Source organism: Pseudopodoces humilis, chromosome 22, assembly GCF_049639895.1.
Source record: "Pseudopodoces humilis isolate 2021_Gansu_Grassland_sample_001 chromosome 22, ASM4963989v1, whole genome shotgun sequence".
In the NCBI taxonomy this organism is placed as follows: Eukaryota; Metazoa; Chordata; class Aves; order Passeriformes; family Paridae; genus Pseudopodoces; species Pseudopodoces humilis.
Genome location: NC_142221.1, coordinates 3336053 through 3353110, shown reverse-complemented (window position 1 = coordinate 3353110; position 17058 = coordinate 3336053). Strand labels below are relative to the sequence as shown.

The following is a 17058-nucleotide window of genomic DNA, read 5'->3' as shown; positions in this document are numbered from 1 at the left end:
GTTGCCAGCCATCCCCCAAATGTCCCAGCTCCAAACCAAACATGGCCTTGCCACAAGACCCACAAACTCCAGCTAAAATCCCTGCAAACTACAAGCCCTGGATCCCATGGAAACCCCTCAGCTCTGGGGCTGGAGGGGATCCACTCTGGGCAAAAAATGCTGGCTGGGAGAGGTGATTTAATTCCTAGCAATCCTGCAAGCCAAAGGGGGCTGTGCAATGGGCCTTTCCCACTTTTTCCCTGGCACAGTAATTAGGTTACAGCATGGCTCCAGCTGTATTCCAAAGCTCTGATGTCCAATAAATGTGTACAATGTTCATATATGTGCCTGCAGTATATAAAGGCTGGAAGAAAAGGGCCAGTTTTCACTACATTAATTCATAAAGCAGGTCAGGCTGGTCTGGCCCTTTACCTCACTTGTTATTTCTATTTATTAGTAATATTGATGTTTCAACCAGGGATCAGGACCCTATCGAGCCAGCTTTAATATTAGAAAGGATTTAGCAGGAGAGCACTCTGAAAAGAAGCAACAACCCCAACACTGAGCTCCTGCATCGTGCAGCTCACAAACACCCTTATTATTTGTGATAATGTTTTATTTTTCATTTTGCTTCTGTGGCAGACCTAGAATATCTGATTACCCTGCCTTGGACACGTGAAAGTCTGGCTGCACCCGCATCAGGTTTTTAAAAGCCCCTGTCAGGACTGAGAACTACAAAGGTTTAAATGTTGTGGAGCCATGGTGATAATGGGGCAGGTACCCACTGGTGTACTGAGGTGATCTGAGCTCTGTTTGCTGCCTGGGGAGGGTCTGGAAGGGCTGCTGGTGGCAGGGACAGGGACAGGGACAGGGACATGACAGCCCCTTGTCCACACAGGCCTGGACACCTTTCTCCCCATTTTTCTCCTCAGGCTTTGACGGTTTCTGCCACGTCCCTGCTGATGTTGCAGCACCCGATGGAGAAACCAAACCACCAACAAAATTCTGGACAAAACTGAGCTGTGCCTGCAGAACCAGGGATTATTTGGGAGCAGCCTGCTCCAGCCTGGAGCAGCAGGACTGCGCTTACCTGGCATCAAAGGCAGCACATCTGGCAGGGCTGGGGGATGGATCCCTGCCTGGAGCAGGGCACACAGCGCTGTGGGATGGCACCCACTGAACTGGTGCCCCGGGACTGCCACCCTGCTGAGCCTTGCTTTCCACAGGCAAGGTGTTTACGCTGAATTAGGGAGAAGATCACACATTCAGAAGGCCAAAACTAAGATTTAAGCCCAGCCCACCCAAGAGGAATACAAAGGCCAGAACCACATCTAACCCAGCTTCAAACTCAGTTCCTGCTGAGACGCTGAGTGAGAGCCAGTCCTCAGCCTTGGGCGAGTCTTTTAAAGCCAAGATACACTCACTTAACCAGGGTCCATCTGGTAAAAAACCCTGGAATCACTGATCCTTGAGAAAAAGCAGGCATGGGAAATAAAACTGTCCTGGTTCTTGCCTTCCATGTTCCCCATCAATGCTGAAAAACTTCAGTGGCAGAAGTGAGGACAGGCCGATCATTCCTGCCTTGAGCACATCTCCAATGGCTGATGCTGAATTGGGGTCTGGAAGTGGAGGATTCCTGTTCTTCCAGGCAGCAGGACCCTCTATGCACCTCTGGGATGTATTTTTGGAATTTCTTTAGGATGATAACACTCCCTAGAGCATGCTGGACCACAAAGTGTGTTTCAGTGATGAACCCAACAGCAGGATAGAAAACTGCTTGGAGCAAACCCAGATTTTCCCAAAGAGCCACAGGAATTGTTACCTGCCTTGCCCACCCATGGCCAGGGCATTTCATTGTCAGGCTGTGCCAAACACTCTGAGGCTGAGCTTGGATTTATTGTGTTTGTGGAGCAGAGTCGTGCCAGGGGGTACAAACCCCTGGGAGCTGAGGTCAGTGCTGGGCACTGGGGAGGAAACCAAGAGATTTCAAGATATTTCAGGAAAATACTCTTGGAATTCCAACCTTGCTCACTAAGCAAGACCTCAGGGGTCAGAGCCAGCTCTCAGTGACGCTGCCACAAAATCTGAGTAAAAGTTGAGAGAATCAGCCAAAGTCACTCCGGGCTGGGAAGTGACGTCCGACTTCCCATCGTGTAAATGGCAGCAGAATCTGCCCCCCCACAAAGCTGCTCTCCATCCCCCCTCCTACCATCTCCTCCGAAATATTTATGTTGGCTTGTCCCATGATTTACACTGGAAATCCCTGCGCTGAGTCTCTCTCCCCGAAACGTGCGGCGTCAGCAGCCGGCAGTCGGGATTCCAGGATGCATCCTGGAAATCACCGTGCTGGGAGAGGGAGGCACGAGAGCTGGGGAGGACAATGACCCAGGCATTGCTTTTCCAAAGTGGTTGTGGCACTTCTGGAGGTGTTACAGGATTTGGGCTGTCCGGGCAGGGTGAGAGGAGAACGGAGCAGGGGTTGTGCCCCCAGATCCACTCACCGCATCCTGGGCTGCCACGGCTCCCTGTGCCTGCCCCTCTTGGTGTGTGACACAGCCAAGGGGGAATTTTTCTGGTGGACTTTCATTTTTGCAGGGAAATTCCAAAGAGCTGAAATAACAGAGCAGAGAAAGCCTCCAGGGCTCTGGAGGAGGAGGAAATGGGGCATTGTGCAGTGCAGAGGTCAGGGTTTGGGGCAGTGGGAGAGAGCCAAGTTCAAGACCTCCTACCTTGGGGACCATCCTGGTTTGAGGGTAATCCTGAGGTTTCCCACCTTTTCATGGCAAATCCTGGGGTTTTTTACCAACTGAGAAGAGGAAAAAAAATCAGCATTTCCCCCAGCCTCTCCCTGCAGCTGACATGAGGGGTGGCTGGGCTGCAGTGCTGTCCCTGAGCTCAGGCTAGCAGGGCTCCCCACCAGCATCAAGGGCTGAATTACTTACACCTTGTGGCAGTGCCGGTGATTTTTCTGGGATAACACAAGGAATATTTTGCAGAGGCAGCTCCTTTTTTACTTATGGGAATACCCAAGCGCACCTTGACCGACTCAGCGGGGATGGACCCGAACGTCCCTCAGCGGAGTGAGTGCCACACCAGCATGTGGGACAGCACGGGGAGGAGCCCTGGGGTGTCCCCAGGGCCATCCCCAGGTCCTGTGCCGATCCTGGCAGGAGCACGGAGCCCTTTTCCCCCGACCCTGTGCTATTTACTGCTTACTCTGCATCCTCGCCGCAGGGCACGGAGACTGCGAGGCCATATGAGACCGTGGCGATGAACATCTCGCCTGACCTACTTACAGCCCAGGCCCTGGGACTTTCTGGAATTCATCCTCTTGGAATAACACAACGTGTAATTTCAGGGCAGCAGAGATCCGTGCTGGGTGGGGATGTTGGCCCAGCCTCCGCCGTGTCCGTGATGCCGAAATTGCCGTGGCTGCCTCGGAGCAGATATCAATGCACAGGCTCCATTAGCGACTCTGATTGCCACTGATATGCTTCTCATTAGATCTCGGGCCTCACACATCATTATTTCATTTACAAGATGGTTTTTGTTTTCCCTTCTCTTAATTTGTGTTTCCCCCCCCCCCACCAAAAAGAAAAAAGAATCTCATTAAAATGTCGCAATTGAGAGCAAATCATGCCTTAACCCAACCTGCCAGGAAAAAACCCAATCACCCTGGAAAAAATCTCCTTGAAGTCTCCATGCAGGGGCAGGCAGAGGGGGAGAATAATAAAAAGACATCGAATTAGGAGGTGCCGAGGCTTGTTTGAGTGGAGAGGAAGGGACTGTGGCTGCTGACAGGATAGTAATGCAAATCCCCTTTGGAGCACCCAGAGAATCAACCTAAATGGATTAATGTGAGGACAGAGAAGAAATTACTTTAGTTGTTTCCCTAATTCGATTCAATTTATTTTTATACGGCATTTCCATGGCGAGCATCTCGCAGCTGCGTCACCCAGAAGAGGAATAATACAGAAAGGCTCTTCTGGCAGAAGTGCTCACCAGAACAGGCATCGCAGTGGAGGAAGGAATATGAGTGCTGGCCTTGAGGATTTGATTTGCCAAATCATCAGGAAATCACATGCCTTTTTTTTCTCTCTTTGTTTGTTCCCAGTTTTACTAATTTCCTCAGGCTTTCCTCAAACCGTCTCCATAAATACCGAGGCTGATTCTAGCCTCACACTGCTTTTATAGCACTGTAACTCTGAGCTCACACTGCTTTTACACTGGTGCAGCTCCACTTATTTCAACTGAGTAAATTCCTGATTTATGTTCATGGAAACGACAGCAGAAATAGGCCCATAGCTTTCCCTGGAGCAATGCCTGGCTCACACCGGGGTGGGGAAGAGGAAGATCAGGTCCCTTGCAATGCAAACGATGGAGAAAACTGACATTAAATTGAAAACTGACATTAAATTGCACCTGGACTCTTACTTTCAAAGAGACTTTTGCTTTCTTTTATAAAATTTCCTGTATTGTCAAAGTTAGAAAGGCATGGGAAGAGATCATCTGGGAGAGAGGGCTGGATGTGTGGTTGATGGAGGGTGGGTTGCTGTTCCCCTCCACTTTTTTGAGGAAAATCAGCACCCCTTCCCTGCCCCAGTGTCACCCATCTGTCCACAAACTCTCCCTTGCTCCCAGCTCTGTCCATCAAGAGCCCAGTGCTTTGGATTTAATCAAAATGTGTGCATCCTGCTAGCTTTAAAATATTTAAATGTAATCCTGGGGAATGAAATCCCTTTGGAGAGGGGTGGGAGAGGTCAGCCTGCAGCCCCGTACCCCTCGTTAGCGCCGAGCACACGCGGGGCCCTCTGCAAAGCCCCGCTAACAGAACTCTAATTAATTTATTTTTTAAGGCTACACACGAGGGAACTGATCAATGTTTCGCCCCGAGGTCTGCTGTGTTTGGAGCACGTATCACTGCCTTGATTTATTCCCTGTGATGTGGAAGGATGGAGCCAGCATCCCAATTCCTGCCTCCCAGGCTGGTCCTGTACCTTGCCAGGTGCAGTATCCTGAGTTAACTCCTTGGAGCAGCACCTGATCCCTGGTAGAGGATGGCTCCCTGGATGGACACCAGACATCATTTTTGGGTGTGATCTGGGTCCCTGAAGCCCCCCCAAACCCTGCTGGGTGAGATCAGGCTGTGGCACCCAAGGGACCCTGAGCTGGGTTGCCCACTTTGGCAGCTCTCACCTTCCCTTGGTTCTGCTCATGGGGAAAATCCAGGGACTGGTGTAATTTATGGCTGTGGCAGCCAGTGGTGTATCATGGATTTAAAGCGTTTTCCCCTCTATTTCTGTTCTAGGGACAGAGATGGAGAGATCAAGGCAGGCTGGCAAATAGCAGGGAAGTGACCTTTGCTGCTTAGGAAGTGATGGAAGGACACCTGTGCCCAGATGTGGGGCTGGTTTTGTGGCCAGGGGTCCCTCAGCTCCCACCAGCCCCTGTGCTGTGCCCTGAGGAGCCTTTTAAAGTGTGTGGTGGCCAAAGAGCAAATCCCTTGGGGTCAGAGGTGTCAGTCCCAGTTCTCCCAGTGCTTCAGCCCAGGTAAACACCGGTGTACATGGAAGGCTCAAGGTGCCTTTATCCACCCTCCTGCTGCTGTTCCAGTCCTCCAGCAGACCCCTGGCTGGGCAGGCTTTGGGTGTGTAAGGCCAGAAAGGGGAAGGAAGAGGATTCAGATGCCCCAGTCCTGCTTCTGGATTCTGCCAGAACCCCCCTTAAGAAGCCCAGTGAGCATAAATTAGTGTGGCTGCATCGTTTTTGAAGGGCTGTGCTGATTTATTCTGGCTGAGGAGCCTTTGCCATGGTCCAGACTTCACACCCAGAGTGGCACGACTCCCCTGAGCCCCTCTCCTGCTGCTTTTTGCCCTCCTCCTGCTCCGTGTTCTCAGAGGAAGCACCAACAGGACCCTCCCAGCACACACGGCCTCAACAACAGCCCAGGGCTCTGCAGGGACCCTTTGCCCTCCCCAGACAGCCCCAGGGGGATGAGATGCCACAACCTGACATCAGCAGAGTAAAATATGGCCCTGGCAGTAATCTGAGAGAATGCAATGGTAATTTGGGGTGGGGGGAGGAGAGGAGGAGGCATTGCAAAAAGGAGGCATTGAAAGTACACTTCCTTTCAGTGCATTGCTGGGAAGACCATTAGGAAAACCACTAGATTATTTTTCACATTCTTCAGTGCAAAACTACTGCATTTTATGACCACTATCAATAACAGCTATCATATTACTAATGCTACAGTTGCCACATATATAATATTTAAATCACATTTGTGGCTGACAGAGACCTATGGATATTCTTGATCCCAACAGGCTATTACAGTTCATATCATGTCTGTCATATAAATATTATGAATCATTTCCCACTATCTTTATGGGGGCTACATTGACATCATCAGAAAGGCTCTGGGTACTGCTGGATACTGCATATTTATATACACCTTATGTATATGTATGTGAATGGAGGGAGATTTATACCAAAATCACGGGTAATAAATGCCCATGATAAAGCATATTATCTTCACACTTCATTTGCAAAGTGTTTTGTATGCAGGGACCAGGGGAAGGCCAGCAGAAGAACTGTCTCTGAGTGACTGAATCACAATCCTTGAGCCCTGGTGTAAATCAGGTGGTGTCTGAGCCACGGTGAGCAGTGTGGGGTGAGCTTCAGCTGCTGCCCAGGCGCTGCCCGGGTTCCTGTGCTGCTCTGGCTCTCATCAGGTGAGGGTTTGGCTCCTGCCCCGCTGGCAGGATGGGTGATGCTTCCCGTGCTTTCCACTGAGAGCTGTAAATCTCACAGCTCATGGGCTGCGTTTCATCTTCCATCCCTTAATGCTTTCTTTGCTGCCTTCTTTGGCAGCCAGGCCCTGCTCTGGGTGATGAGCTGGAATAAAGAGGTCTCCAGGTGTTAAAAGAGGCAGGAGTAGACTCTCCATTTGTAAAGTCATTTTGCAAAGCAGTTCATTAAACCACTGTCCCTGCAAGCCAGGTGAGACATGCCAAACCCCATCCACCAGAAAAGCTCAAGGAGAGGATGAAACCTCCCTTAGGATTATTCAAGCTGGATCCAGACCAGAGCCCAGGTGCCCTGAGACCTTTTCCCCAAACCTGTTTTCAGAGCCTGAACACTCTATTAACACTTGTTCTATATGCAGAAACAGGCAAGAACAAATGCAGCTTCACAGTTTGGAGGTTTCTAATAAGCATTTAATGTCCAGTTTTGAAGCAGCTGAGAGTGCAGCTCTGCCTGTGCAAGGGAGGATTTGATCTAAGCAGTCCCCAAAAGAGGGGAGAATGCAACGTCTCTGCCTGTCCTTGGCGTGGGAATGCAGCTCTCCAGCAGATCAAATAAATCATGTGCATCTCACTTCATAAACAAGCATCAGCAGCCTGTTAAATGCTGCTGGGAAACAAAACAAGGCAGTTTGAATCTGCAGCACTGATAGAAGTGGCTTGTCCTGGAGCTTTGCTGGTTCCTGCATGCAGGGTCTCCCCGAGGAGCAGGAGCCCCTCTCAGCAGCTGGAGGGGTTTGGATGTGTCTGAGGGATGCTGAGAGTCTTGGCAAGGCTCTGTTCAGGGACTAGCTCCACTTCCAGGCTCCAGGATCTCTGACTTGTCTCCCAAAATCTTGTTGTGTCTCTCTCTCCATCCTAGAGGGAAGAAAAGCAGCCTGTGAGCTCCTCTTGCCCCTGAGAACACGAGAGTCCTGTCCTGAGCACCTACAGACCCAGGCAGGAAGCTGCTTAGGGGAGGAACTTTTCTCCTCTAATTCTGCTGCGAGACACAGGGAATCCTGCTCCTGGAACCTGCAGTGACTTTGGGAGATTACTGGAGGTGGGGACAAGCCTGAGAGAGTCCCACCAATTCTGCACGAGTGGAAGGTGTCTTTCCTTGGCTGGATTTGGTTCTCACATCTCTGGAGTCCCACACTGCCTGCTGAGGGAGGGACTGTGTGGCCACAAGCCCCAGGTCAGTGGCCACAGCCACCCCTGCTCCCACACCATGGCACCTCTGTCACAGGCTGCATGTGCAGGTGGAGATGGAGCCCATGAGCTCCTTCTGTTCTGTTCCTCTCATATTTTGCATTTATTCTTTCTTTAATTTGTAACAAAATGCAGCCAGGCAGGAAAATAAATTCTTTTTTTTTTTTTTTCTAGCTGTGCAGGAGGACATGAAACAGCAGGGGAAGCACAGCAGGTTTTGCTTTTGTGTCCCGTCAGATAATTCAGGGTTATGGACAAGAAAAGCTGGAACACTTAGAAAAAATCACAGAGGCTGTGATTTCCAAATTCACTCACTGGGCTCAAGTGCCAAGTTCTGAATGCGGTCCCAGCTCCCAGAAGATCTCAGTGCCTGTCTCCTCCTGAGGCCCACGTGCACCTGGATCCCTTTGCCCTAAAGTGATGGCAATGAGGTGGGAGTGGGGAATGGAAGGAGAAGCCTCTGCCTAATTGACTTGTTTATCTGATGAACAGAGTATCTATCTCTGCCAAATTCAGCCAGGAGTGAGTGCTGGGCCTGAGAGCTGCCCAGATGAGGCCAGAACCCCCCAAATTATCCCACCTTATCAGCTTGCCTTCCTCAGGAGCCCGGGCTAAAGGGTGGTGGCATCACCCAAGGGTGCAGAGGACAAGAGCAGCTGTTTCTCAAGGCAGTTCTCCCAGCCAGCACAGGACCTTAAAGGATCCCTGCATCAACCAGATGTACAAGGCAATCAGCTGCCAAAATTATCTGAATGTGCTCCCCCCACGATGACTGAAGTCCTTCCTGGGAAGTGCGAGGCTGAAGGTGAGGACAGCACTGGGCAGCTTATTAAATTAATAGTGCATTGAAGAATTCAGGGGAGGTGGAAGGGAGGGGAAAGGGAAAGAGAAGGTTTGTAACATCACAGAAATATCCTGGCTTACCTTCTGGCATCTTCAAGAGACTGGAAATGTGGGACTGCATCCAGCTGCCTTCTCTGGGGCAAAATTCCTTTGGCTTCTGTGGGAGGTTTTACTCAAATAAGGATTGCAGGATCAGACCTGTTATTGTCATTGCAATTAACATTTAGATCCACATCTAACATGAACTGTTACAGCCTGGTTAGGGAGAAATTTAATTTGCTCTAAACAGCTTTATGGGAGAGTAGCGTGAAATGTCCTGGTTATGGTAATTTCATGTGTTGGGAGTCTGCAAAGGTGGATTTGCAGCCCTGGCTCTGGTAACCCTGGGATCTGCTGCAGCCACAGAGCTGAGACTGCTTTGGGATGGGGGTTTGGGGCCAGATCCCCACCCCATGTGTTGGTGATGGACACACTCAAAGCCCTGAAGGCCTTGGGCACCCAGCTGGGTGGGGACAGGCACGTGAGAGCCCAGCTCTGCCCCAAGCTGTGTTTGCTCTTATCAGACAGATGAGCTTTAGTTTGTCTATCAGGAAACTAATTTCTACCTTTGAGCTGTCAGTCTGTACACAGACATCCATGAAATCTGTGATTTTTGCACTCTTAGATATTTTGGACCTGCTTTTTCTGACAACCCCCAACTTTATTTTATATCCTTACGTATTTCCTTTTTGCCCCCTTTTCTCCCAGGAGTTGATGTAACTCACTCTTAAAAACTGACTTGGAGATGAAACTTGGCATTTAAGGTCCCAGCCCAGGAGCAAATGAAGTTACCAGTTATAAACACACACCAAAATCTGTTTGGACATGCTGAAATTACAGAAGCAGAGGATTAAAAGGATCCAAGACGCTTTATTTTGTTTTAACTTCTACAGCTCCACCTGAGTGTCAGTTTGCAGCCGCTTGCCTGACACAAGATGGGTCCTTTTTGGTGTTTTTATTTTTCAGGTGGATTGCAATGGATTTGAATTTTTTATTCTAAAGCAAATGGACTGTGATGCATCTGGTGAAGAGGTCCCAAACTGGGATCCTGGGCTGCTGCCAGCTGTGTACCCCTCATCCAACCATCCCCATGTGGGTCTGCCCTGCAGGAAGGACAGAGTCTCGTGTTCTCCAGCAGAAGAGCTGTAGGAGAAATGCAGGTTTTGGGGCCTTTCCAGAGTCTCTCCTGCCTGGCTCGGGATCCCACAGTGACAGGCAGGAGATGGAGCGATAAGGGCACGCAGGGATATGGCGATGGCAGATAAGAGGCCTCACTTTTCCAGGAGGAGCTGCTCGCTTGCTAATATTTATGGCACGAGACACTTTGCCAATTAAAGAATAAATCAGGGCAGATAAGGCTGGGGAGCGTTCCACAGATCTGCCACACAGGGAGGTGATGGCAGAGCGTCTGGGACAACCCTGATTGTCCCAGCTCCTTCGATTTCCCCCGATCCACTCACTGCAGGAGAGCTGGGCTCTACCTGTGCCAGCAGAACCCCCCAGCAGCTGTCCCTGGTGTCCCTCCAGCCCCGCTGAGTGCCCAGCAGTTGCTCCCCAGCGTGTGTGAGCAGCTGCAGCGTGGCCCCAGCCTGTTTGTTATGCATGTTACTGCCGTGGAAAGCGAGGGTCGATACGATGTTTAATATGCTTCATGCATAGTGGAGTCGCTCTGGTCCATCAAGCCACTAATACACATTCTTACAGGACTGAGTATCATTTATTAAAGCTAGAGGCCTGCCTGGGAAGGGGGGCCGGGGCTCTGGGAAGCAGCCAGCGGTGTGCTGGGGTGGTACCGGCGGTGCTGAGGAGGTGAGAGGAGCTGCACACACACACACACACACACACACACACACACACACACAGAGTTATTTGTTGTGCCTCACGGATGGGAAATGAAATGAATCGTGCTTTGAGTGCTGCCCGCCGTGTGACACAGCCCGGGGACAGGCAGAGGGGCTCGCTGGCTGCTCCGGGCTGGGCACAGCTGGCATTGCTCAGCATCACTCCAGCACCCTCTCTTCTTCCCCCTCCCGAGGCTGCCACTGCACGGCTACACGTACCTCGGTTTTTTCTCTCTTTCCCCTATTTTTTTCTCTTTCCCCCTTCTTTCCTCACCTTTTCCCCCTTCTTTCTCTTTCCCCCTTCCCTTTCTGCTCTTCCCCATCTTTTTTACTCTCCTTTTCCTTCTCCCTTTTTCCTTCTTTTTCTGCACTTCTTTCCTTCTCTTTCCCCTCTCATTTTTTCCCCTCCCTCCCTCCCTTCTCTCCTTTCCTCTCTCCCCATTCTCCTCTCCTCACCTTCCCCCCCTTCCTCCCCATCTCTAATTACCCCTCCTTGCCCCCTCCTTTTCCCCCCATCTTTTCCCCTTTTCCTCCTCCCTTTCGTTTTCTCCTTTTTTTTTATTTTTCCCCGTCTCTCCCCACTCTATTTTCTTCCCCTTTCCTCATCACTTCAAGAAAAAAAACAACAACAACAACAACAAAAAAAAAACCAAATAAAACCATCAAACACCACCCCACCACCAACCACCAGCGCAGCGCTCTCCGCGGGCCGGCGGGGCGGGCGCGGGGCGGCGCTGCTCGGCACGGCTCGGGCGGGCTCGGGAGGGTTCGGCACGGCTCGGGCACGGCTCGGCCCGGCCGGGGCGGGCCCGGCACGGCTCGGCTCGGCTCGGCTGGGCCCGGCCCGGCGCTGCCGCTCCCCTGCGCGGGCCCCGGCGCGGAGCCGGGCGCGCCCGGCGGAGCCGAGCGGCGGAGTTACATTGTTGGAGTTTGCCACAACTCCGCGGCCTCGGCTGCGTGGGGCCGCCGCTGCGGGGCCGCAGCTTCCCCGCTGCTGCCTCCTCCTCCTCCCTTCCTCCCTCCTCCTCCTCCTCCTCCCCGTGGGTGTTTTTTTTTTTCTCCCCTCCTCCCCTCTCCCCCCGCGCTGATTTCCCTCCCCTCCGCCCGCCCTGCCTGTGTGTTTTCGCCGCCGCTCTCGCCGAGCCCCTTGGCATGAGTTAAGCACCAGCCATGGACACCAAACACTTCCTGCCGCTGGGTGAGTTCTGTTCCGAGAGATTCTCCGTTCCTACCGCGGGGGGTGGGGGGTGCTTCGGGACGATAAAATCAGCGGCTGTCCTGCCGCCTTCCCCCCACCGCGGCCCCGCTGCCCCTTCCAGCAGCGCGCACCGGGGGCGGCGGGCGGGGGATGCGCTCGCCCCTTCCCCGGGGAGCGCCGCGGCGAGCGCGGGGCGGGCGGGCCGGCCCCGGCCCCCGGCCCCTGCCTTGGAGTTGGTATTTTTGTTTTGGTTTGCTGTTGTTTTTTCCGTGGCGCAGCCCTGGGGACGGCGGGCCCCGGGCGGGGAGCCGAGCCGAGCCGGGCTGGGCCGGACCGAGCCCCGCCGGGCCGGGCGGGCAGGGGCCCCAGCGGCGCTTTGGAACGGGGCAGCGGCAGCCGGCAGGGCCCCCTCCCCGCCCGGGGCCGGCGCTGCTCGGGGCCCGGCAGCGCGCAGCCTGTGCTTCCCCCTATTGCCTTCACCCTCGGTTCATTTTTTTTCTTTAATTTTTGACTTTCCTCCTCCTTTTTTTTTTTTTTTTTTTTTTTGTTTTGTTTTGTTTTGTTTTGTTTTCCCTCTCCCCGCGGCATCCGGGGCGCGCAGCCGGGCAGGGGAAAGCAGCGGCCCCATCGCCGGCTCCCAGACCCGCCGCTCTCGGGACCCTTCTGCCGTTCTGTTCTTATTTTACAACCACCCCCGTCCCCCCCTCCGCCCGTTTTAGCTGCGTTTTAAAACCTATTTCCAGCCGGAGTTTGCCATCCTTTCGGTGACTGAGTCAAGTCCTGGCTTGTAAGGGCGAATGCCTCCTGCGTCTCGCTTCCAGGAGAAGTGATATTGCAGAGCTCAGTGCTCGGGGTGGGGGGAAGAAAAGTTTGAGCGAAGTCGCCTGGCGCCAAGTCCGGGCGAGGGGAAAGAGGGGCGAGTGCTGCCATCCCTGTCCCCGCTCAGCCCGGTGGCTCCGAGCCTCCGGCCGAGCGAGCCACGGCCAGCGAGACCATCCCTTCTGCCTTCTCTGGGCTTTAAATCTCTGCTCAGCCTCTCCAGCCTGCGGTGGTGTGTTTTGTTTGTTTCTTTCTCTCTCTTATTTTTTCTTCGTTTTGTTTTTTTTTTTTCTTGCTTGTTTTGTTTACAAATTGCAATTTCAGTTGTTCCTTTCTAAGAGCAGAATAAATACAAGCAACCATCACAAGGTCGGCCCGCTGAGAGGGTTTCCAGGGCTGTGGTGGTCTGGGAGCTTTGGCAGGGAGACCCTGGCCCTGTGGGCTGGCAGAGGTGTAGGTGGCATCTCAGTGCCCCCAAAAATCCCAGTTTCACAGTGCCCCTCGTTGGCTGGGCTGGGAGGTGGGAGATGCTGCTGGGGCCAAAAGCATCTCACCTGCAGTGTGTCCCGGAGCAGGTCCTGATTCCAAATCGAGCCAGCTTCTTTTGGTTGGGTCCAGTGCAGCTGTTTGGGCATCCCAGCAGAAAATGCCTCTCTTGCCTCACTGGAGTGGTTTAACCTTAGGGGTGGCTTTTTGGGGGATTCACATTTCCTTGGATGCTCTTGTGGAAGACAATCTAAATCTCTGTTGATCTGGGCAGGCTCAGGCCTCTGTGCACTTTAACTGTGTTTTCTGTCAGTCCTGAACTCTCCTGTTATGCTGTAAATGCTAAAAAAATATGTTGTGTTATTAGTCAGGTTGGTTTGAGGGGGTAGGAGGGGGAGAGTCTGTGTGACTGCTGACTCGGGGAAGGGTTTTCACGCTGGTACAAGTGGAAAACAACTGATTTATCTGCTCATTTAGAAATGCGTGTGTGGCAGGGCTGTGCCACACACTGTGCAGCACACCAGGAGCATCCCCAGGGAAAACAGGGTAGCCCCCCAGGACAGTCATACTGGGGAGGGTAAAACTTCTCATCCTTGTCTCAGGAGAAAATCCATCTGTCTGTGGGAGTTGTTTGGGGTGTGTGGTCTGGGATTGTGCTGCTGCAGGGGAGACTCCCAAACTTTATGCGCTGGTTTTCAGTCACTGATTATTGGTGAAAATCCCTTTGGCTGCAAGGGCAGTGGTTGCTGCAGGTTTTGGAGGGGGAGATCTTGGTCCTGCTCTGAGCAGTGCAGACTGCAGGGCTGTGTCTAAAAGCTTGTGAGCAGTTTGTAGGATTGAGGGGAATGTGAACCGAGACCTTCCCAGTGAAACCAGAGCAGAGCTGAATGAGCCAAGGGGCCTCTTTAGAGGTAGGACGGTCCAAAACCCACCAGGTCCCAACTCTGCAGAGTCCCAGAGTGTTTCACCAACGGTATCTCATTTTTGGGAGCTGCTGTTGGGAAAGGGAAGGGGAGAAAACCAGCCCAGCTTGTGGGGTTTGTTTCCCTGCACACCAGTACAGGCCTGAGATGGGGAACAGCAGCAGCGTGGCTGTGCCTCTGTTGCTGCGTCCCCATCAAAATCTCAGCTCAGTTTGGCCCAACAAGGCCAGCCTGGTGGTGGTTCCTGGCCAAGTCCTGCCCGTGGTTAGACTTAGATAACCCTGCTGATGTCATGGCTGGAAGTGTGGCCAGCACTGGGCACTTTTAATAGTAGTATCTCATTTTCCTGCTTCTCTGGAGAGGTGCTGGCAGATGCCAGCCAGAGGCTCCCCGTGAGGACAGCATGTCCTTGGGCATCTCCCAGGCTGGCTGCTGTCACCCGTCTACCATCCCACTGCCAAGACAACCTGCAGCCTGGCACAGGGGCTGTGACCACCACAGCCCTGCTGAGGATAACACCCCTTGGGAACCAGCAGACACTGCCTTAGAGCCATCTGGAGTTACAGTCCTGCCTTTACTAGGCTTAGCTTGCTCAGGGCTGTCCAGCTTTTGCTCCTCTGTGTTGTGCCAGGTCTCCAGGAGGAGGAAAATGTAGAAAAATCTGTGGTGCAAGTGCTTTTGAGGCTGTGGTGATCACCTCTGGTGGGGTGCAGGGGCTGAGGTCAGGCTTTCACTGGGCACTGATGTGCAAACCAAGGACTCGGTTCTTCAGGTGGCTGCTTGTTCTCCAACTTTTACAATCCTCTTAGCGCTTTGTTTTCCCTTTGCCCATTCCCTGGGTATCTCTGGGGAGGAAAAGAGGGGTGGTGGGCCCAGAGCTCTCCCTCAAGGATTTGTGGGGGAGGAAGCAGTTAACGGGTGTCCGAGGCCAGTGCTTCCCTCCGGAGGTCACTGCAGCGGGTTGTAACCTCTGTGTGTCCCTCTTCCCACCCCTGCAGCCGTGCCAGGGCCGGCTGCAGCTGCTCAGGATGTGGGGTGAGGACTGGCCGTGCCGTTCTGGGCCCTGCCGGGGCTGGAGCAGGAACATCTCCGAGGAAAACATCAAAACAACCCCTCGTGTCCAGCTGGGACAGCCCGGGGGCTGCTTCGTGTGGGAGGGTGAGCATCCATCAGGCACCTTCATCCCGCATCCCCTGGGCGTGTGGCTGGGATGAGCCTGGATGCTGCGTGGAGCTCCTCGATGGCAGCCTCTGGGTCACCACGATGCTCAGTCCTGCTCTTTACACCCTCAGAAATTGGCAGCTGATGTGACAATCTGCAGGAAGGAGAACTTCTGAGAGATGTAGGAAGCGTCTGAGCATCCCAGTGAGGAAGGAGGAATCCTCTGCCCCACGTGTGGTTGGCTCCGTGGGGCTGCTGGGCTGGAGCAGGAGATGAAGTCTGGTTGTGTCCTGGTCTCTCTTGCTGGAGCCTCGTGTAGGGCTCGACCTCCCCTCGTTGACATATTCAAAACAGGCTGGGAAGGAATTTTTGTCTTTTCCAGAATCTGGGCCGTGACAGTGAAATAAATCCTCGCAGCATCCCTGAGTTTATTCCACGTCGTCCTGCTGTGTTGGAGGAAGCGTTTTTGTTTCTCAAATTTAGGGCATTTTATTTACTTAAAGGAGAGCGGGGGAGAAAGCCACAGAATTTGAGTTATTCATTGCAAATATTATTATTGGCGTTTTGCTCCTCTTGAGGGAAAAAAAAAAAAAAACAAGGGGGGAATCAAAACATTTCACTGGAAAATACACCCTGGCTTTGTCCCACCCACATCTTCAAGGCAAAAATAAATATTTATTAAGATATGGGTTAAAAATCTTTTTGTTGAGTATTTTTTCTGGGAGCAGGGGTGGGTTGCCATATGCCAGAACCCTGCCACCAGGCTGAATTTTGGACTTTTTTGGGTTTTTTGCAGGGTGGTTAAGAAAAGAAACAAGCAGAGGAGCTGTGGGTGCTGCAGGGCTGTGGGGTGTGCTTTGGTCCTGCCTTGTCCATGGGCTGTGTTCCTGTGAGCATCCTGGTGCCTTTTCCTGGGGATTGTGTGTGCTCAGAGTATTCCCCGAGGCTCCCAGCTGTCTGAGATCCCCGAATCATTCCTGCTATAAATATCCCAGCAGTGAGACAGCAAGAGCTGGTGGCCCTTGGCGAGGGGCTTAACAGGGGTGTGGTGAAGGTGAGGGGACACTGAAGGGTCCCTGTGCCCCAGCTGGGCTCCTCCACTGACCTAAAGCCTGAGATCCCTCAAACCCCTTCTGCCCAAGTGCTGCAGGGACCCTCTCTGTGAGCTGGGCAGCCTAATTGGGCTCTAATTAATCCTTCTCTGGCTCTGATTCCCGTGTCGTGTCGGAGCCGTCTTCACCTCCCGTGGCGAGGGAAGGAACTGGAGCTCTCCTCACTCTGACCTGTGGTTTGGAGGGATCTGGGTATTTCAGAGGGGTACTGGGGGAATGAAAAGGATCTGGGCACTCTGGAGGGATGCTCAGAAGTGTCAGGGATGCTCGGAAGTGTCAGGGATGCCCAGCACCGTGCAGGGATGCTCAGCACCGGAGGGATGCTCGGCGGAACGCGCGCGCAGCCGGTGCGGGATCCATCCCAGCACTTCCCTAATTGCTTCCTAAAAGGCCCAGGTGGGCTCTCCGAGTCAGTTGAGCTACAAAGCAATAGGGGAGGCAGCCTGGGTGGTTTTATTTTAATTGATTTTGTCAGGAGTTGCTGTATTTTATTACATATAAAGACTAGACTCTGGAATAACTTTGAACGTTTGACACGCATACAAAAAGCAGCTTTCTGACATTTTCCTCTTTGCTTGTCTTTTATTTTATTTCTCCCCTCTCCTCCTCCTCAGAGGGAAGCGTGTGCCTGGAGGGAGGACAGAGGAGGAGGAGGGAGGAGCA

General features: G+C 52.7%; 1 protein-coding gene and 2 long non-coding RNA genes across 3 annotated transcripts in view; 2 read left to right on the top strand and 1 right to left on the bottom strand.

The window, feature by feature from the left end:
* Positions 1–7292: 7292 nt before the first annotated feature.
* LOC106628500 (uncharacterized) lies at positions 7293–8993 on the bottom strand. The gene is made up of 4 exons (XR_001331893.2): positions 8898–8993; positions 8554–8678; positions 8289–8385; positions 7293–7640 (listed from the first exon to the last, which is right to left on the bottom strand). It is a non-coding gene; the product is annotated as an uncharacterized LOC106628500 (long non-coding RNA).
* A 2605-nt stretch (positions 8994–11598) lies between these two features.
* The window catches only part of RXRA (retinoid X receptor alpha), a 102788-nt gene continuing 97328 nt past the window's right edge, over positions 11599–17058 (top strand). The window contains exon 1 of the mRNA XM_005529212.3: positions 11599–11894. Coding sequence (XP_005529269.2) covers positions 11867–11894 — 28 coding nt within the window. The 5' untranslated portion in view covers positions 11599–11866. The remainder of the gene's footprint in view (positions 11895–17058) is intronic.
* Positions 12425–15980, top strand: LOC148182659 (uncharacterized). The gene is made up of 2 exons (XR_015774368.1): positions 12425–12945; positions 15121–15980. It is a non-coding gene; the product is annotated as an uncharacterized LOC148182659 (long non-coding RNA).